The sequence below is a fragment of the Oncorhynchus kisutch genome, linkage group LG3, assembly GCF_002021735.2.
Source record: "Oncorhynchus kisutch isolate 150728-3 linkage group LG3, Okis_V2, whole genome shotgun sequence".
NCBI classification, from domain to species: domain Eukaryota; kingdom Metazoa; phylum Chordata; class Actinopteri; order Salmoniformes; family Salmonidae; genus Oncorhynchus; species Oncorhynchus kisutch.
The window spans coordinates 72,540,003-72,561,167 of NC_034176.2; the positions used below are offsets into that span (position 1 = coordinate 72,540,003).

At 45.1% G+C, this 21,165-nt stretch overlaps 1 protein-coding gene and 1 non-coding gene across 5 annotated transcripts in view; one reads left to right on the plus strand and one right to left on the minus strand.

The window, feature by feature from the left end:
• LOC109888454 (DENN domain-containing protein 5A) overlaps positions 1-21,165 on the minus strand; it is a 70,637-nt gene that overhangs the window by 15,814 nt on the left and 33,658 nt on the right. For 2 of the 4 annotated variants that reach the window (XM_031813923.1, XM_031813910.1), the window contains exons 2-10: positions 11,340-11,408; positions 10,314-10,423; positions 9,458-10,157; positions 6,247-6,434; positions 3,479-3,793; positions 1,925-2,140; positions 1,483-1,717; positions 616-766; positions 383-476 (exon numbers count right to left, since the gene is read on the minus strand). In XM_031813923.1, coding sequence (XP_031669783.1) covers positions 383-476; positions 616-766; positions 1,483-1,717; positions 1,925-2,140; positions 3,479-3,793; positions 6,247-6,434; positions 9,458-10,157; positions 10,314-10,423; positions 11,340-11,408 — 2,078 coding nt within the window. The remainder of the gene's footprint in view (positions 1-382; positions 477-615; positions 767-1,482; positions 1,718-1,924; positions 2,141-3,478; positions 3,794-6,246; positions 6,435-9,457; positions 10,158-10,313; positions 10,424-11,339; positions 11,409-21,165) is intronic. The other 2 variants (XM_031813915.1, XM_031813933.1) reach the window with 1 other exon arrangement.
• On the plus strand, positions 12,366-12,421 carry LOC116371928 (U7 small nuclear RNA). Its single transcript, XR_004209076.1, has one exon. It is a non-coding gene; the product is annotated as a U7 small nuclear RNA (small nuclear RNA).

Genomic DNA, 21,165 nt, shown 5'->3' on the forward strand with positions numbered 1-21,165 from the left:
GGAGAGAGAGGGTGAGAGAGGGTGAGAGAGGGTGAGAGAGGGTGAGAGAGAGAGAGAGAGAGAGACCAAAGAGAGAGTGTGTGAGAGAAATACAGTAGGTAGATGTGAGGGAGACAGTAGGTGTCAGAGGGATAGAAACAGAAACAGAAAGAGAGGTTAGGTCAAGAGGAAATAATTGAGGGAAAGTAACAGAGAAAAATGGACAAACAAGAATTTAATTCAATCGTTCCAGACGTTAGATATTTAGAAGTGAACACCGCAAGCCATGAAGAAGAGTGAGGAAGAATCTAACGATAACACAAAAACAGATAGACAAAATGCATGTGAATATGGTTTGGGAATGTTAATCCTGTTTTTCTAGGGCTGCTTGATGTCCTCTCACCTCTCTCTGGTCGTTGTCCAGGTAAAGGTGTTCAGCGTGTTGTTTCTGTCTGTCCTTCCTCCTCCACTGTGCTGGAGCACTCCTCTTCGCCCATCTAACATACAAACAAAACAACTTCACTTAGAAAGACACGAAAGCCAAATAGCAAAGAGAGAGACAAAACAAACATATTTTGTCAGTATTATCAATCAAAGTATGTAAATCAGTCTCTCTTGCGGAGGTGTGATACTCACTTGTTGCTGACGGGTCCAGTGGAGAGCACGTCAGACTGCAGCCGGGGGAAGAAGCCGTGTTCGTAGCGACCCTGGCCAATCTTCATATCCAGCAGGTGGGGATGCAGGGCCGTGTGGTCGATCTTAACCACCCGCATCTCTATGGCCTTCTCTGGGGTGACACAGAGAGGGGAGGAGGATGAGGTACTGTCACAGCAGATCCATTAGCACCAACCGTCATGGAGGATTTAACAGTCTTATGTCATTGTTAAGCCCCTCTGTGAGTGCCTATGAGTCATAGCACTGAGGAGTCACATAGATTCACCACTCCACATCTCATCTCTGACTCCACACCGCCACACCTCCATGCTGTGAGTTACCATCACCTGAACTTGCAAAATTCCTTTCATCTTATCAAAATTGTCAGGTTTTCCAGAAATCCTGTTTGGAGGATTCATGATTTCCTGCTTATTCCCTTCTGATTCCGGGAATCTTCCAAACTGGATTTCTGGAAAAACTGGGAATTTTTGCAAAGTTATTGGAATTCTGCATCCCTAACCTGACCCAACACTCAACATCATCAGCACCAATGACAGCAAGCTACATACATAGTTAAGACTATTACAACGGTGTAGATAACTGTGTAATGTATTAGGTTAGTACATAACTGCTATGCTTGCAATGAATCATACAATTACAGAAAGGAATTTGAAAGAATTTATAGTTAGAAGAAAAAAATTCTACAGCTAAATCCTGTTTGACATGAATGATTCCAGTTGTTACTGACTATTCCCATGTGTGTATTGAAACCATACAAGTATCTTGCACCATCTGAGACAATGATCTCCTAATAGTATAGGTGTGAAAACTGGTTTCCTCTTTTCTTACCTGCCTCGTCGATATTGGTGCAGGTCTGGTACATGGAGGTGCGCAGGGTGGGCGTGCGCACGTTCAGCATGCGCATTTTGTCCACGCGGGAGTCAAACACCCTCAACGTGTGTTCCTTGTCCTCATCATCATGGCAAAGGATCTTACTATCGATGAAGGAGGCGAACATCTGAGTCTCCAGGAAACGGGACAGGAAGGGCAGGTAGGGCTCAGGCTGGTCAGAGAGGAAGGAGGCCTGGAATCGACAAGAATCACATCACAAAATGAAGTGAGGTCTCCTGGGGGTCAATTAATATGAAAAGCTTTAAAGAGCATTGAAAACTTCCACTCTGGAGTAGGACAGCGTTCCAAATGCCACCCTATTCCCTATTTAGTGCACTACTTTTGACCATAGTCCTAGGGCCCCTATATAGGCCCCTATATAGGGAATCCCTGCTCTCACCTTGTCAAAGTTCTGCATCTGGTCCCTGTTGCTGAACCAGGACTCCTTGTCCTGGTTGGGCTGGATGACAAACACCTCGTAGTCGGCGAACATCTGGGTGAAGCGGTTGGCGAAGACCTCTCGCACCTGGATGTTGAGCTGGTGCATCTTCAGCTCCTCCTCATCACACTGCACCTTCAGGTCCTTGTTGCTGCTGGCATCCTCCCTCACATCCAACTGGAAGAGGGAGAGGGGGAGGAAACACAGCGGGTCAGGAAACCACAGCACAGAAAAATAGAGAGTGAAAAAGAAGAAGAAAAAGAGGGGTTTGATGACAGAAGTTAAGAAAGCCATAGAGCAGGGGTCCACAACAGGGGTCCACAACAGGGGTCCACAACAGGGGTCCACAACAGGCGGCCGGCAGCGGGTGGGCTGGTAAGAAAATAACTGTAAAATCACCAATATTTCCACGAATTAAAAATATATACATATGTGATCGTGTAATCAAGGTAAGAAATTATTGTTATTATCAAATCCAATCAATGTTTGGGCTTAGATGTGGTCAACTTGCAGTTTTCAAATGATTTGAATTATGTTCCGGCCCCCCGACCATCAGCTGTGATAAAAATCAGCCCGCGGCTGAATCTAGTTCCCTACTCCTGCCATAGAGAGTATGGGTTTCTTATCTCCATGTTAGCACAAGCTGCTGGGGCACTGATAGGGGCATGGGGGAAGAAGTCTGAGATGTTTTAATTAATTGACAAAAAAACTGAAAACACACACATTCCTCTGTTACAATCAAAGTGTGACACAATTGCAGATCTCAACATGCAAGAGCAGGACAAAAGGACACAGTGAGTGAGTTGCCTATACATGTACGTATAGACTTGAAGATGTGTAATGGCTACAAAGCCCAGATCAGATGGCAGGGATGTGACCTACTGAGCCCTCCTCTAATTCATCGCTCTACACCACTGATCCTAAATCAGGTGGTTACCTTAATGTGAGACATGGCCACAATGACCCTACCTGAAGCCGTACCCACAAAATGAGGAGCTAAAAGCAGACTATCAGAGCAGGCAATCTTTCCAGAGAAAGCTAATGCTAGCCCCTACTAGTCCATAAGCTGCTTACTCTGGGCTCCTACAGATATGGAGAGTTGGAGAGACCTCCTCTCTGTAGTTAAAAGCTAATTAATTCATTCACTGGTCTGTAATGTGATTCTGCTGAAACATTACCATCTATTACCAACGGCCCTCTGTGTCATGTTCAAACCAGATGGCAATTAGGTTCTGTATGGGCGCCAATTTTCTGTTGATGGCAATGTAACAGACTTCCTTCGTCACCAGGGCTGAGCACAGCACACTCGGAGCTAGCCGGCAGCAGCTTACATGGGCAGCTCATAGACTGCCTTTCCCACCCGTAGTCATTTTCAAAAGAGTGTGACAGACAGGCAGTATTATTCTCCATGAATTTACACTGAGTATACCAAACAGTAGGACTCAGTGTATATGCTGACTCTCTATCTAGAATAATATGTTCCAGTCAAACGGATGACAGATGACCTGCTCTCACCTTCTCCAGGCTGACCCCAGTCCTCTTGACCAGGGCCTGCAGTCTAGCGATGGTCTCGTTCTCCCTCAGCAGGTAGGAGTTGAGGGGCGAGCTGGCCAGGTTGCCGTTGCGTCTGTCCGTAACCATGTCAGTGGAGCGGAAGCCCCGGTGTTTGGCCTGGCCCTGGCTGTGGAGCGGGTTCCCCTCCGGAGACACACCGAAGGCCAACAGCACCTCGGAGATCTCCTGGATGAACTCTAGCTTGTTGGGGAACAGAGGGAGGTCCTCTGGCAGCTCAATGAAGTGGTTGTCGATGTCCACGAAACACAAGTTGGCCTGGAATGACAGGTGGTCTTGTTTAGTTGTCATTGTAAACATGTCGGTGAAACAGAGAACACCAGAGAGAAGCAAACTGAGTGATAGTTATGTTCTTGTTATAGCAGAACCATTCCCACTTTGCTCCACTAGGTGGCTTAACGCAGCGCAGTACCAATTGCAGTATAGTGAGAAAAGATGTGGATGACTTCAAGACATTAACTGAAGACAGTAATATAATGTCAACAGATACTTTGAATGGGACAAACTACTCTTTTGAAAAAGCCCTCCATTGTTGATCTGCTGCTTTTCATCTGAAGAGTATTAGGATTTAAATATAGAAATGGATGAATAAGGCAATATTGAGATTGACTTAGGTCCTCAATTCACAAATTATCAGGCTTTTTATTCATCATAGCTCTTTCCATTGGACCGGCTCCAGATGTGTAAAAGCTGGTTGCACACACAGCACCCTTCCTCCAGATGTGTACAAGCTTGTTGCACACACAGCACCCTTCCTCCAGATGTGTAAAAGCTTGTTGCACACATAGCACCCTTCCTCCAGATGTGTAAAAGCTGGTTGCAACAGCACCCTTCCTCCAGATGTGTAAAAGCTGGTTGCACACACAGCACCCTTCCTCCAGATGTGTAAAAGCTTGTTGCACACACAGCACCCTTCCTGCAGATGTGTAAAAGCTGGTTGCAACAGCACCCTTCCTCCAGATGTGTAAAAGCTGGTTGCACACACAGCACCATTCCTCCAGATGTGTAAAAGCTTGTTGCACACACAGCACCCTTCCTCCAGATGTGTAAAAGCTGGTTGCAACAGCACCCTTCCTCCAGATGTGTAAAAGCTTGTTGCACACACAGCACCCTTCCTCCAGATGTGTACAAGCTTGTTGCACACACAGCACCCTTCCTCCAGATGTGTAAAAGCTTGTTGCACACATAGCACCCTTCCTCCAGATGTGTAAAAGCTGGTTGCAACAGCACCCTTCCTCCAGATGTGTAAAAGCTGGTTGCACACACAGCACCCTTCCTCCAGATGTGTAAAAGCTTGTTGCACACACAGCACCCTTCCTGCAGATGTGTAAAAGCTGGTTGCAACAGCACCCTTCCTCCAGATGTGTAAAAGCTGGTTGCACACACAGCACCATTCCTCCAGATGTGTAAAAGCTTGTTGCACACACAGCACCCTTCCTCCAGATGTGTAAAAGCTGGTTGCAACAGCACCCTTCCTCCAGATGTGTAAAAGCTTGTTGCACACACAGCACCCTTCCTCCAGATGTGTAAAAGCTGGTTGCACACATAGCACCCTTCCTCCAGATGTGTAAAAGCTGGTTGCACACACAGCACCCTTCCTCCAGATGTGTACAAGCTGGTTGCACACACAGCACCCTTCCTCCAGATGTGTAAAAGCTTGTTGCACACACAGCACCCTTCCTCCAGATGTGTAAAAGCTTGTTGCACACACAGCACCCTTCCTCCAGATGTGTAAAAGCTGGTTGCACACACAGCACCCTTCCTCCAGATGTGTAAAAGCTGGTTGCACACACAGCACCCTTCCTCCAGATTTGTAAAAGCTGGTTGTACACACAGCACCCTTCCTCCAGATGTGTAAAAGCTTGTTGCACACACAGCACCCTTCCTCCAGGCTCTGTGTTGAAGGGCCCTTAGCAGAATTGCTGTGTACAGTAGCAAAGCAACGTGTTTTGATCAACCGTAAAAGCATGGGTAAGCTACAGCATGGTTAATGAGGGCTGTTTGTCCTCACAAAGGAAACACTCTACCCTTTGAGAACATCATTAAGAAGTAAACACAAACCCATTTTATTTAAGAACAATCATTAAGCATGAATAAGGATTCATGATAACCATTTAGCATTTATCAATGGGTTATCTAAGTAATTAATCAATCATATAAGTAAATTGATAAAAAATTCACCTCCTTCGTGTAAATTTGGTGGAAAAACGACTGTTAATCAAAACGAAGGACAAAAACAAGCCTGGAGAGCTAGGGATCGAGGGATGGTTTGCAATCTGTGTTGTAAGGCCCTGTGATTCTCTCTACAGATTAGCCAATTTCATGCCGTCACTTTGTTGGGTGTATCAGACAGCAGATGGAGATGGGGTTGGCAGGAGTGTCCAGAGGGAAGTCGTTGTTAGTATTCTCAGCACAAACAACATTCACGCATTGCAATCTGATTAGAAATGACTTGTTATCGCTCTGACAGGCTGCATTTAAAGAGGGAATCCAACTAAATGGTTTCAGCTAGAGCTGAATGTTTCCAATTAAAACTGCCTTTTGGAGAGAAGGAATAGGGAGGATGGGAGAGGAGAGAAAGAATATAAATTAAAAAGGTAAACAACCCTAGAGAAATAATTACATGTATAAATCTCAAAAATATCTATTTCGATTTGTGTGTGTGCGTGTGTGCAAACATGCGTGCATAGGTGCGTGAGTGTATAGGTTACCTCCTGGGGCAGCTCTAGTTTGGTGCGGTCACCCTCTCCGTTGGAGTGCAGGCCCATCAGGTAGGGCACTGGGGCATCCAGGAAGTGCAGCAGTGAGGCGGGCAGGATGGGCACATAGACATGCTGCCACTGGAAAGGGAACATTAAGGCTGTGATGCTCTCGGCCACAGTCATCAGCCTCTGGTAGTCTGTCACACAAACAACAGAGGAGAGAGTCACAAACTGATGGTTTTATATGGTCACAAAGGCTAAATGTTTTGACACCTACAGTATGCAATGTCTTGTAATGTACAGGGTTTAATAGTCCACTCCAAGTCAAGTGTTTGGCATCCATGTAAACTTCCATCTAGTCCTGTTTATCTACATTCCTTCTCTATCAGTCACAAGAAGTCTATATTCAGTAGCAGCTCTGTCTTTGCTATTCTACTGCCAAAATAACTACTAGTTCTTCATTTGGCCTTCTGTTCTCCCCTGTTCTCCCCCCAGAACAGGCCCTCTCCCCTCTCTCCCCAGAACAGGCCCTCTCCCCCCAGAACAGGCCCTCTCCCCTCTCTCCCCAGAACAGGCCCTCTCCCCCCAGAACAAGCCTTCTCCCCTCTCCTCTCTCCCCCAGAACAGGCCCTCTCCCCTCTCCACAGAACAGGCCCTCTCCCCTCTCTTCTCTCCACAGAACAGGCCCTCTCCCCTCTCCTCTCTCCACAGAACAGGCCCTCTCCCCTCTTTCCCCAGAACAGGCATTCTCCCCTCTCCTCTCTCCCCCAGAACAGGCCTTCTCCCCTCTCCTTTCTCCCCCAGAACAGGCCTTCTCCCCTCTCCTCTCTCTCCCCAGAACAGGCCTTCTCCCCTCAACTCTCTCCCCCAGAACAGGCCCTCTCCCCTCTCCACAGAACAGGCCCTCTCCCCTCTCTCCCCAAAACAGGCCCTCTCCTCTCTCCCCCCAGAACAGAACCCCCCCCCACCCCACCCTCCCCCAGAACAGTCCCTCTCCCCTGGTTGGGCCACCTCTCCCAGGACCTGGGCAAGGGACTCAGAGACAGGAATACAAATCTAGCCTGTCTGCTGGTGCTCTGACCTTACCTGGTGAACAACAACAGGCCTTTTCAGAGCATGATACCACCCTCCTGAGAAAAACCACAAACAGACACAGGCAGACAGACAAACGTATGCATGCACGCGCACACACACACACACGCAAACGCAAGGAAGTGTGCTTACGCACAATCAAACACATGATAGTATACACACACACACAACCACAAACACAAACACACAAGTGCGTGCACACACACAAACACACACACTGCACCACTTTATCACACAGGCCTTGCCAACAGCTAATCTAGTCTAAGAGAAAACACACTCTTTAATAGGGTCATTCTTCAGATAGTCAACTGGGGGAAATCTAATGAGCTTCAGTGTTGGCGTAGTCCTCCACTTGTCCACCCCTCTGTTACGCTGCTTTCCACAAGGCCTTTCCAAGACGAATAAGGTCATCGGAGCCTATTTGAGTGGTTTGCTAACAGAATGAGAGCTCTATATACGGACTACTAACATGCAGGCCAGGTAGGGGAAATGGCAAGCTTCCATTGATCTACTTGGAGAGATGGGAAAAACAGCAGCAAATGCTGGTTTCAACGAAGATTCATGTACTGTATGTGGGAAAGACACTGGCCAGGCCAGGGCCGATGTATCTGAGTTATGAATTATGCCTCTATTTTTAGAACAGACCCTCTCCAGTCAGCTAATTTTTAGTATGGGGCATCACTTGCCTCAGCCTATGCAGCTTTAACTAACAACACCCTGTCCCTGCTCAGTGGAAAGCTCACAGGTTCACACTCTAGAAAACACTCCTCAGCACACATTCTGCAATGAGCCTTCTGGAGAAAAAAAGGGATGATGTAATTTCCAACCAATCATCTTTACCCTGCATCACTGACTGCATCCTCCTCCTTATCCTCCTGCAAGGGTTGCCTAGCAACACCACAGCATTGCTCCTCTAGCCCCTGACAGTTTTATAAACAGTTTGCCTTTTCCCTGTCTCCCTGTCTCCGTAATGGATCCTATCAACACGCCAGCTCCCCAATCCTGAAACAATCTTCCTGCTGCACTCCACTGACTCTGATCAAAGTCAATCCCATTTTTATGTGTGCTAAATGACCTGTGTCATATCTAAATATTTCTCATTCCTCCCAAAAAGGTCCTCTTGAATGTGTCCCTATTCACTGTCAATCTCTCTCAGTGTGGGCCTGGGGTTGAACATGAGCAGGGGGAAACAAAGGCCTGATCACAGCACACACACTGCTGCTGCAAAACAGCCTGTTTACCCCAGCAACTCACAACAGCACACCAGATACACACACACACACACACACACACACACACACACACACACACACACACACACACACACACACACACACACACACACACACACACACACACTCTCACACACACACACACACACACACACACACACACACACACACACACACACACACACACACACACACACACACACACACACACACACACACACACACACACACACACACACACACACACACACACACACATAAGGCCTGAGCTGAGAGCCCATGAGGAGAAACTAACATATTTACACAAGCTGGGAAGAACACAGCTTTCCTTAAAGATCCAATGCAGCCGTTTTTATCTCAATATCAAATAACTCCTGGGTGACAATGTTGTATCTTAATGTGATTGTTTCAAATTAAAATGGTTTAAAAAAAAATATATATAAAAATAGCTTCTTAGCAAAGGGCAATGTCCCAACCAAGAATTCTGCTAGGACTGTCTGGGTAGGGAGGGGAAAACTAGCTGTTATCTGTTATTGGCAGAGAGGTTTGGAACTCTAACTTTATTGGTATATTAACAAATTTAGCGCATGGTGATGTCACCATGGAAAACTCAAAGTATGGAAATATATATAAAACACTGGGAAATTGAGTTGTTGACTGCACTGGGCCTTTAATGGAATCACAGGATAGTTTATTTAATCTGCCTGGATAATAGTTCCAATGAACATACCGAAGATCCTAACCGCAACTGTTATTTCTGATTTCTTCTAAAATGTCAGTATTTCTGTTGAAATAACAAATCACAATCCCTTCTAAAAGCGATGCTTGGGGACAATAGACAGAAAACCACAGAATGTTCAGCAGATCAGAGAGAAAGATCCTAAGTAAGGACTTACGCTGTGAGTAGAGCAGGATCTGGATCTCCAACAGGGCACAGGTAAACAGCTGGAGGACGTTCTCCACCCCCAGCAGCTCAAATACCTGGCTGATAGGGAAGTCAAAGAGAGGCAGCTCTGCCGTGCTGGGCCTCTGGCACACCACTGGCCCATACACCCCCGAGAACTTCAGGGAGCGCCCAGCAGGAGGCAGGGGCACCTCATACAGGATGTTGTAGACATAGCTCTCCAAGGGGAGGGGTGGGGGCTGGGGGGAGGAGACGGCCTGGTGGAGCTGCTGGAGCACCTTCCTGCAGGCCTGGGGGAAGGCCATGGGCGCGATGAGGCAGATGCACTTGGACACGTAGAGCGTGTCGCGGCTGATGTCGTAGGAGTTGAAGCGCTGCAGCCGGGAGATGGAGGGCGTGGGGAGGAGCATGTGTTGGGGGTGGGGGTTGAGAGGGTGGGGTTGGAGGTGGCGCTGGTCCTCGGGGCACCGTGGGGTGGTGGGGGTGTGCAGGATGTCGTATTGTTCAGCATTGTGCATGTGGTACAGGGTCTGCATGGCGCTGCAGATCTGCTTGCTGGTCACCTCCTCGTAGAAAGTGAGGGCAAAGCCGTACGTCCGCGAGCCATCCTCCCGCGTGATGATGAAGGAGTGGAACTGAGGCTCACGTGTGTCCGCCTGCGTGCGGAAGGCCAGACCCTTTGGCATACACAGCTGAGAGATGAGGTAATAGATCAGGTTAGTCGATCAGTAAAATGATACTGCTTCTAATCCATAATGATATACAGATGTAAACCCTGGAAACAGAAATGGGTATAGCTTCAAATAAAATACACTTTGTGTTAGTTACACATTCCGCAGTTCCCTTACCATGCCAACGGCATCCTGGTCAAAGGGACTCCACTCCACATTCTCTGGGTAGTGCGCTAGAACTTTGGATTTAAAGGTTCTCCGCAGTGGACTCTGCTCAAAATTCTCACCTGAAAGAGAGGGAGAAATAGAGAGACAGAGAAAAAGACAGAAGAAAAAAGAGAGCAAAAAATTCAGGACTCAGGGCCCAAAGAGCAACAGAAGTGCAAAAGGATGCAGAGGCCCAATCAGAAGCAGACTTGAGGCACAAGACAACCCTCCTCACAGGAAATAGGAAGTGAGCACAGTGGTCTGGAGAGAAAGGCTGTATTGCATCATGTAAAGCTGTCAACAGCATCCTCTACTGGGTCAGTGAACGAAAGTAACCGCTGACAAAGAGGTCAAATAGTCAGATAATAATAATGGTTTTGTTTGTATAAATCTATTCAGAAAAAGACCATGCTTGTTGCTTATAAGAAAACAAACTTCTACATGTAGAATTACCAGTAAAGTGACAGCTTTTATGGCAATACAGGCAAAGCAACCCGCAAAACAATCAATCAATCAAACAAACCAACACAAATTAAATTGATTCAGATCCACAGTGAAAGCAGAAGTTGCACACACCAAGACATGATTGATAAGTCATTCAGAGTGGAAGGGGAGAGAACACATTGGCCAAGCAACACCAGCGCTGGTACATGTAGGTAGAACTGGGTGTGTGAGAGGTAGAGACGCAGTGATTGTCAAACAGATTGGCTTGTTGTTCAGTAGCTAGCTTCCAAAAGAGGAGGTGAAGGTAGAGCAGGAGGAGGAGGTGGAGGAAGAAGAAGGAGTAGGAGGAGAGAGGGGGGACCGGGAAGGGTGGAAAGAGGGAGGAAGGACAGAAGGAAAAGTGCTTGCAGAGTTCCCCTCACCTGTACAGAACTGAGTTCTCAGAAACATTACAAATCAACAAAAGGAGAGTGCTGTGAAACAAGGGCGTGTCAGGTTAAAGGAGCAAGCGGAGGTGAGGTCATTCTGAGGAGGGGGGCTGGTGGGGGTTACCTTCATCAGCACTCGCCAATCCTCTGGCCCCATCTCTGAATTTAGTAGCCTCTATATACTGGCATAAAGCTAGACAACAGATAAAACAACAGTAATTAATCACATGGCTACCGCTGAGTACCGCATCACTTCTCAATATGTGCATACACAGCAGGAGTTACTCAGGACAGAAGGGTTCTGACAGTGTTCTCCTATAGGTGAGAGAAACACTGAGGGAAAAACACATCCTCTTCATGTGTGTATGGAGGCACAGCGTTTCTGTCAGGTTTAGGTTTCTGTCAAGATTCTGTCTAAACCAGCTGGGTGTGTTTTCAGAGAATGATGTGTGTTGCGTAGCAATGCGGTGCTCTCCTCTCCTCTCCAAAGCCCATGATTAATCCCTGTTGTCAGTGCTATGCTGTGGATTATGATATTACAGTGAACACACTTGAAGAGCTGTATCTGTGTGTTATAATACATGAGGGAATATGATCAGGCCTGTGCTGGTTCTGAAGGAAGCAACACAGTGTAACTTACAAAGAATGAGATCATTTAAAAACACCTGAGAGGATTATGGACGATCTAAAAAAACACACATTAACTGTGGTGTTTCAGAACAAGTGGAATGTGGTAGACACATGGCCATAAAAAAGAGACAATTGTCCCATTGAGTCTTGTCGTGAAAAAGGCCTGGTAGCTCAAACATCAATAATAAACAGTCTCCATTCTATACTGTTGTCTTTGTCTTTCTCTAGTCAAAGCTATGAACAAACATGTTCTTGATTGCCTGAGGTAGAAGTCGGTAGATCATGTGTATCCTAAGACAGTCAGTGGGAGATCATAATAAGAATCTCTAGACTGGTCCCTGTGTTCCTTCCTACACTGTCCACAAAGATAGATAAACCTGGGGGATGGATGTTATTCTACAGTACAATTTGCATATACCACGCCCCTCCCCTCCCCCATACACCCCAATGTCTGCCACCCATGACTGAGAAAACCTTACATGTCAAGTATAGAGCTTATCTTGACTTCACAGTAAATATGAAATACTTGCTTCTTTTGGTATTTGTCTAGTAGGTTTCCTCAAAGAAGAAGCCCCCCCCCCCCACAGCTTTGTCAAAGAATAAACGGATGTGTTTTGATTATTCTGACTGCTGTTTGCAAGGGCCAATATGTTTAGATTATATTATTATTATACTGACTGCTGTTAAGAATAGCCAATATGTTTTGATTGTACTATTATTATACTGACATCTTAGCAAGGGCCAATTATCAAGGAACCCACCAGGTACAACCCTAACTCTGTAAACAAGGGCACCCTCATAGACGTCATCCTGACCAACTGGCCCTCCAAATACACCTCCGCTGTCTTCAACCAGGATCTCAGCGATCACTGCCTCATTGCCTGTATCCGCTACGGAGCCGCAGTCAAACGACCACCCCTCATCACTGTAAAACGCTCCCTAAAACACTTCTGTGAGCAGGCCTTTCTAATCGACCTGGCCCGGGTATCCTGGAAGGACATTGACCTCATCCCGTCAGTTGAGGATGCCTGGTCATTCTTTAAAAGTAACTTCCTCACCATTTTAGATAAGCATGCTCCGTTCAAAAAATGCAGAACTAAGAACAGATACAGCCCTTGGTTCACCCCAGACCTGACTGCCCTCGACCAGCACAAAAACATCCTGTGGCGGACTGCAATAGCATCGAATAGTCCCCGTGATATGCAACTGTTCAGGGAAGTCCGGAACCAATACACGCAGTCAGTCAGGAAAGCTAAGGCCAGCTTCTTCAGGCAGAAGTTTGCATCCTGTAGCTCCAACTCCAAAAAGTTCTGGGACACTGTGAAGTCCATGGAGAACAAGAGCACCTCCTCCCAGCTGCCCACTGCACTGAGGCTAGGTAACACGGTCACCACTGATAAATCCATGATTATCGAAAACTTCAATAAGCATTTCTCAACGGCTGGCCATGCCTTCCGCCTGGCTACTTCAACCTCGGGCCAACAGCTCCGCCCCCCCCCGCAGCTCCTCGCCCAAGCCTCTCCAGGTTCTCCTTTACCCAAATCCAGATAGCAGATGTTCTGAAAGAGCTGCAAAACCTGGACCCGTACAAATCAGCTGGGCTTGACAATCTGGACCCTCTATTTCTGAAACTATCTGCCACCATTGTCGCAACCCCTATTACCAGCCTGTTCAACCTCTCTTTCATATCGTCTGAGATCCCCAAGGATTGGAAAGCTGCCGCAGTCATCCCCCTCTTCAAAGGGGGAGACACCCTGGACCCAAACTGTTACAGACCTATATCCATCCTGCCCTGCCTATCTAAGGTCTTCGAAAGCCAAGTCAACAAACAGGTCACTGACCATCTGGAATCCCACCGTACCTTCTCCGCTGTGCAATCTGGTTTCCGAGCCGGTCATGGGTGCACCTCAGCCACACTCAAGGTACTCAACGATATCATAACCGCCATCGATAAAAGACAGTACTGTGCAGCCGTCTTCATCGACCTTGCCAAGGCTTTCGACTCTGTCAATCACCATATTCTTATCGGCAGACTCAGGAGCCTCGTTTTTTCGGATGACTGCCTTGCCTGGTTCACCAATTACTTTGCAGACAGAGTTCAGTGCGTCAAATCGGAGGGCATGCTGTCTGGTCCTCTGGCAGTCTCTATGGGGGTGCCACAGGGTTCAATTCTCGGGCCGACTCTTTTCTCTGTGTATATCAATGATGTTGCTCTTGCTGCAGGCGATTCCCTGATCCACCTCTACGCAGACGACACCATTCTATATACTTTCGGCCCGTCTTTGGACACTGTGCTATCTAACCCCCAAACAAGCTTCAATGCCATACAACACTCCTTCCGTGGCCTCCAACTGCTCTTAAACGCTAGTAAAACCAAATGCATGCTTTTCAACCGGTCGCTGCCTGCACCCGCATGCCCGACTAGCATCACCACCCTGGATGGTTCCGACCTAGAATATGTGGACGTCTATAAGTACCTAGGTGTCTGGCTAGACTGCAAACTCTCCTTCCAGACTCATATCAAACATCTCCAATCGAAAATAAAATCAAGAGTCGGCTTTCTATTCCGCAACAAAGCCTCCTTCACTCACGCCGCCAAGCTTACCCTAGTAAAACTGACTATCCTACCGATCCTCGACTTCGGCGATGTCATCTACAAAATGGCTTCCAACACTCTACTCAGAAAACTGGATGCAGTTTATCACAGTGCCATCCGTTTTGTCACTAAAGCACCTTATACCACCCACCACTGCGACTTGTATGCTCTAGTCGGCTGGCCCTCGCTACATATTCGTCGCCAGACCCACTGGCTCCAGGTCATCTACAAGTCCATGCTAGGTAAAGCTCCGCCTTATCTCAGCTCACTGGTCACGATGGCAACACCCATCCGTAGTACGCGCTCCAGCAGGTGTATCTCACTGATCATCCCTAAAGCCAACACCTCATTTGGCCGCCTTTCGTTCCAGTACTCTGCTGCCTGTGACTGGAACGAATTGCAAAAATCGCTGAAGTTGGAGACTTTTATCTCCCTCACCAACTTCAAACATCAGCTATCTGAGCAGCTAACTGATCGCTGCAGCCGTACATAGTCTATTGGTAAATAGCCCACCCCTTTTCACCTACCTCATCCCCATACTGTTTTTATTTATTTACTTTTCTGCTCTTTTGCACACCAATATCTCTACCTGTACATGACCATCTGATCATTCATCACTCCAGTGTTAATCTGCAAAATTGTAATTATTTGCCTACCTCCTCATGCCTTTTGCACACATTGTATATAGACTCCCCCTTTGTTTTCTACTGTGTTATTGACTTGTTAATTGTTTACTCCATTTGTAACTCTTTGTTGTCTGCTCACACTGCTATGCTTTATCTTGGCCAGGTCGCAGTTGCAAATGAGAACTTGTTCTCAACTGGCCTACCTGGTTAAATAAAGGTGTTCTCAACTAGCCTACCTGGTTAAATAAAGGTGTTCTCAACTAGCCTACCTGGTTAAATAAAGGTGTTCTCAACTAGCCTACCTGGTTAAATAAAGGTGTTCTCAACTAGCCTACCTGGTTAAATAAAGGTGTTCTCAACTAGCCTACCTGGTTAAATAAAGGTGTTCTCAACTAGCCTACCTGGTTAAATAAAGGTGTTCTCAACTAGCCTACCTGGTTAAATAAAGGTGTTCTCAACTAGCCTACCTGGTTAAATAAAGGTGTTCTCAACTAGCCTACCTGGTTAAATAAAGGTGTTCTCAACTAGCCTACCTGGTTAAATAAAGGTGTTCTCAACTAGCCTACCTGGTTAAATAAAGGTGTTCTCAACTAGCCTACCTGGTTAAATAAAGGTGTTCTCAACTAGCCTACCTGGTTAAATAAAGGTGTTCTCAACTAGCCTACCTGGTTAAATAAAGGTGTTCTCAACTGGCCTACCTGGTTAAATAAAGGTGTTCTCAACTAGCCTACCTGGTTAAATAAAGGTGTTCTCAACTAGCCTACCTGGTTAAATAAAGGTGTTCTCAACTAGCCTACCTGGTTAAATAAAGGTGTTCTCAACTGGCCTACCTGGTTAAATAAAGGTGTTCTCAACTAGCCTACCTGGTTAAATAAAGGTGTTCTCAACTAGCCTACCTGGTTAAATAAAGGTGTTCTCAACTAGCCTACCTGGTTAAATAAAGGTGAAATAAAAAAAATTCAAAAAAATAGTCAGCCAAAGATAAAGTAAATGATCTCCATCCCTGGGGAGTTTATACCTGCTATCGCACAGGTGTCAGTCTGCTGATTCAGTCAGTGTTATCCTGATTTAGACACAGAGAAGGAGATAGAAAACCTAGGTCTGCATCTCTCTCCCTGTGCCATGGCTAGGGTCCAGTCCTCCTCCAGTCCGGCTGTCACACACATTATACACCACATTTTAGAGCTGAGGGAGCCTGTGGCTGCGTGGGACGTATGACGTCCCTGAGTCAGGAGATCTGGTCCAATCCAGAGCCTCTCCCAGACCTTCCTCTCTAACCCATCAGATTTCTAACTTCCTTTCTGTGATAACCCACAAATAGGACCATTTCTGATTGGTCTGACGGGTAAACCTGTCTGGCCTAACCCATCATTTTCCTCACCCACTCACCTACAGTGGGGTGATCCAGTGATGGCACACAGTACATCAGATTATTGATGATGCTGTGGAAAATAAATCCTCTTTCCTGAGTACTGAGTAATGTGATTGATTCATTGTGTGTCTGCTTGACCATGTTATTCTGCTTATTTTAGCTGGAATTTAGTGACAGCTGAACAAAACTGAAGAATCACTAGCTAGGTTTCCACCCAATTGGTGACAGATTTTCATGTGAATATTCTAAAAATATGCATAAATAAAATATGCACATTTTCCAACCAGTTGTATGATTCCACCAAACGGATCAAAATCAATGCTTGATGATGTAGTGCACACAAAATGTACTTTTTCGCTTAAGTTTTCATGTACGGAATAAAAATCGGATGTTCAATGTGTTTCCATCACATTTTCAACTCTACCTATAGTTTTGTCACAAAAAAACGATTGTGTTAAATACAAAAATGTATCTACTCTGGTTTTGACATGTCCACTCTATCCAACAGCTCACAGATACAGTGTGGGTAGACTGTGCAGGGAGGCTAGTCTATATGATGAGATTATTATGGATAAGAGCAAGAATGTTTGTATTTGTCAAAACTGCAGTCAAGTATCATTCATCATGTCACCAGAATAAGACCCTCAACATTTATTGGAAAGGACTTTCACCATCCTGTGAAGTTCATCATTATTTATTTCATCTGTAGCCTAATAAACTGCATGCTTTCCCGAGTTGTTGTGGGAGGATCACACACCATGCCATTGCGTGACTTCCCAAGTTTACTTCGATATGATGGTTATTATATCAATATTTGCAGTGTGACAAGTGCCGCTGGCTGCTGGTAAGCTTTCTTGACTTGGACATACATTTTTGACAATACATGGCTAACCTTTGTTTAACCAGACATTTAGACGCAGACATTTAGAAACAAATCATGCCAATTTGAAATATAAGCCACAGGAGTTTTTTGAGTGAGAATTAAGATTACTTTTCAGTAGTAAGACATGTATGAAAGCAACAGATACCATTAATAAGAAGGGGCTAAAACTCGTCTTTCAACCACTCCACAAATTTCTTGTTAATTAACAAACTATAGTTTTGGCAAGTCGGTTAGGACATCTACTTTGTGCATGACACAAGTAATTTGTCCAACAATTGTTTACAGACAGAGTACTTCCCTTAAATTCACTGTATCACAATTCCATTTGGTCAGACGTTTACATACACAAAATAGACTGTGCCTTTAAACAGCTTGGAAAATTACAGAAAATGATGTCATGGCTTTAGAAGCTTCTGATAGGCTAATTGACATAATTGGAGTCAATTGGAGGTGTAACTGTGGATGTACTTCACCAAGTTCTGGCCCACCCTCACGTGCTTGAAGGAAGCACTGTGGTCCTCCCGCAACCTGCTGGTAGGGAAAAGCGTAGAGACCACCCCACAGGCAGTGGCCATGGTAGGCCACGGAAGCCCTGGGGTGGTACGGAAGGAAGGGGGCCTCGACCCCAGGCGAAGGGTCCCCCACAACACCCTAGGACCCGGCGGCCACGGACTGACAGCGCTGCGGCGCCTAGGGCGATGCGCCTAGGGGAGGGATCTCCTCTGGGCCCCGAAGGACGGGACGGTAATTTATTCAGAGGAGCAGGATGAGGCGAGTTTGATAAGGACTCACCCCGCTCCTGTACAAGGGACCGAAGACAGCCTTTTAACAAAGTTACTTTTTAACATGTTTTTCATGTCTTAAAAATGTTTTACCTTTGTTAGATCATTAGTACACATTTTAAATGGCTTTTACAGATTTGATGTTTACAAGGAAAGTACTGTTATTTGTGATTTTAACACCATGTACTTTTTAACAAATTTAAATGTAACTTTCAAATGCTGTGTTTTATGCTTTGTTAACGTTTTTATGTGTATGAAATGATGTAAAAAATGTATGAGCTGTTTTTAAAGGAAATGTGTTAATAAAACCTTTCCAAAAGAAGAAAAAAAATGAGGCAGGAAAATGATGTGGATATATTGAAGCAACATCTCAAGACATCAGTCAGGAAGTTAAAGCTTGGTCGCAAATTAGTCTTATAGACACCATCCCAACCGTAAAGCACGGGGGTGGCAGCATACTTCCAAAGTTGTGGCAAAATGGTTTAAGGACAACAAAGTCAAGGTATTGGAGTGGCCATCACAAAGCCCTGACCTCATCCTATAGAAAATGTGTGGCCAGAATTGAAAAGGCGTGTGCGAGCAAGGACTCCTAAAAACCTGACTCAGTTAGACCAGCTCTGTCAGGAGGAATGGGCCAAAATTCACCCAATTTATTGTGGGAAGCTTGTGGAAGGCTCCCCGAAACGTTTGACACAAGATAAACAATTTCAAGGCAATGCTACCAAATACTAATTGAGTATATGTAAACTTCTAATCCACTGGGAATGTGATGAAAGAAATAAAAGCTGAAATGAATCATTCTCTCTACTATTATTTGGACATTTCACATTCTTAAAATGAAGTGGTGATCCTAACTGACCTAAGTAAGACAGGGAATTTTTACTTGGATTAAATGTCAGGAATTGTGAAAAAACTGAGTTTAAATGTATTTGGCTAAGGTGTATGTAAACTTCCAACTTCAATTGTATATGGTGAGCTACCGAGTGGTTAGGACATGCAAGCCCCATACTATTGTGGAGGACTTAATTATTCCTGCTGCCGCGGATATGGCTGGGACAACGCTGGGGGGAAAGGACAAGAAAACTATACAGACAATGTCTTCATCAAACAACACCGTTTCACGACGCATCAGTGACATGGCAGGAGATGTTTTCAAACAATTACTGCTTTGCATACAAGCCAGTGAATTCTATGTGTTATAGCTGGATGAGTCAACAGACGTGGCGGGCCTGGCACAGCTCCTGGTATATGTCCGTTACGTTTATGGGGGGTCAATTTAGGAAGTCATCCTCTTCTGCAAACCACTGGAAACCAGGACAACTGGAGAGGATATTTTTAAATGACTGGACAGCTTTGTGACATCAAATGGACTTTGATGGTCAAGACATGTTGGAATCTGTACTGATGGTGCAAAAGTCATGACAGGGAGACATAGTGGAGTGGTAACACGCGTACAAGGAGTTACTCCCGACGCCACTTGGGTCCACTGCAGCATCCACCGAGAGGCTCGTGCTACCAAAGGAATGTCTGACAGCTTGAAAGACGTTTTGGACAGTACAGTGAAAATGGTTACCTTTGTTAAAGTAAGGCCCCTGAGCTCTTGTGTATTTTCTACACTCTGCAATGATATGGGCAGCAACCATGTAACGATTTTACAACATATAGAAGTGCGCTGGTTGTCAACGGGAAAAGTATTGACACATTCTTTTAATTGAGAGACATTCTTAAGGTTTTCTTTACTGACCATAATTTTCACTTGTCTGACCACTTGCATGATGACAAGTTTCTCACACGACTGGCATATCTGGGTGATGTTTTTTCTTTCCTGAATGATCTGTATCTAGTATTACAGGGACTCTCCACAAATATATTCATTGTGCGGGACAACATTGAGGCTATGATTACGAAGTTAGAACTCTTGTCTGTCTGGATTAACAAGGACAGAACACAGGTCTTTCCAGCATTGTATGTTTTTTTGTGTGCAAATTAACTCAAGCTTACGAACAATGTCAAATGTGATATAGCGAAGCACCTGAATGAGTTGGGTGCGCAATTACACAGATACTTTCCTGAAACGGATGACAGAAACAACTGGATTCGTTATCCCTTTCATGCCCTGCCTCCAGTCCACTTACCGAAATCTGAACAAGAGAGCCTCATCGAAATTGCAACAAGCGGGTCTGTGAAAATGTAATTTAATCAGAAGCCACTGCCAGAGTTTTTGCGCTGTTAAGACACTGATGTGCTATGCAACCATGTACCTATGTGAGAGTGGATTCTCGGCCCTCACTAGCATGAAAACTAAATACAGGCACAGACTGTGTGTGGGAAATGATTTAAAACTGAGACTCTCTCTAATACAACCCAACATTGCAGAGTTATGTGCATCCTTTCAAGCACAGCCTTCTCATTAACCTGTGGTGAGTTATTGACAATTTTTGATGAACAAATAAGGTTATATATGTAAGATGGCTAAATAAAGAGCAAAATGATTGATTATTATTATATTATTATTTGTGCCCTGGTTCTATAAGAGCTCTTTGTCACTTCCTACGAGCTGGGTTGTGACAAACACTCACACTCATTCTTATGTTTAATATATGTATATTTTAGTGTTATTGGCAGGCTTACAATGATGGCAAAAAAATAACATTTTAAAGTGCGCTTGGATTTGATTTGATTATAAAAAGCTTGGGAACCTGATGATTGTTACCTGTTTGATTGTTACCTGTTTTTGTTGATTGACTGCATTTCTTTTGTTAGTTTCTCATTTCATTAACTTACGTTGATTGATTGCTTATTGTTTGAATTGTTTATTATTTAGAATTTTTACTAAATTTGATTAGAAATGTTATTTTGAAGAAAATAACAAATGTATTGTGTTTGTTGAACCAGCTAAACAGCTGTTCTTAGCAAACGCGTTTGCCGTTACCTTCCTAGCTAATAGGCTATGTTAGAGATTACACCTCCTCTTCCAATTATAATGTGGGGAGGTAAAAATAATGAAAAACGATGTCCCAAATCTATTCATTTTAAAATGTTGATTACTTCTTGCAACAAG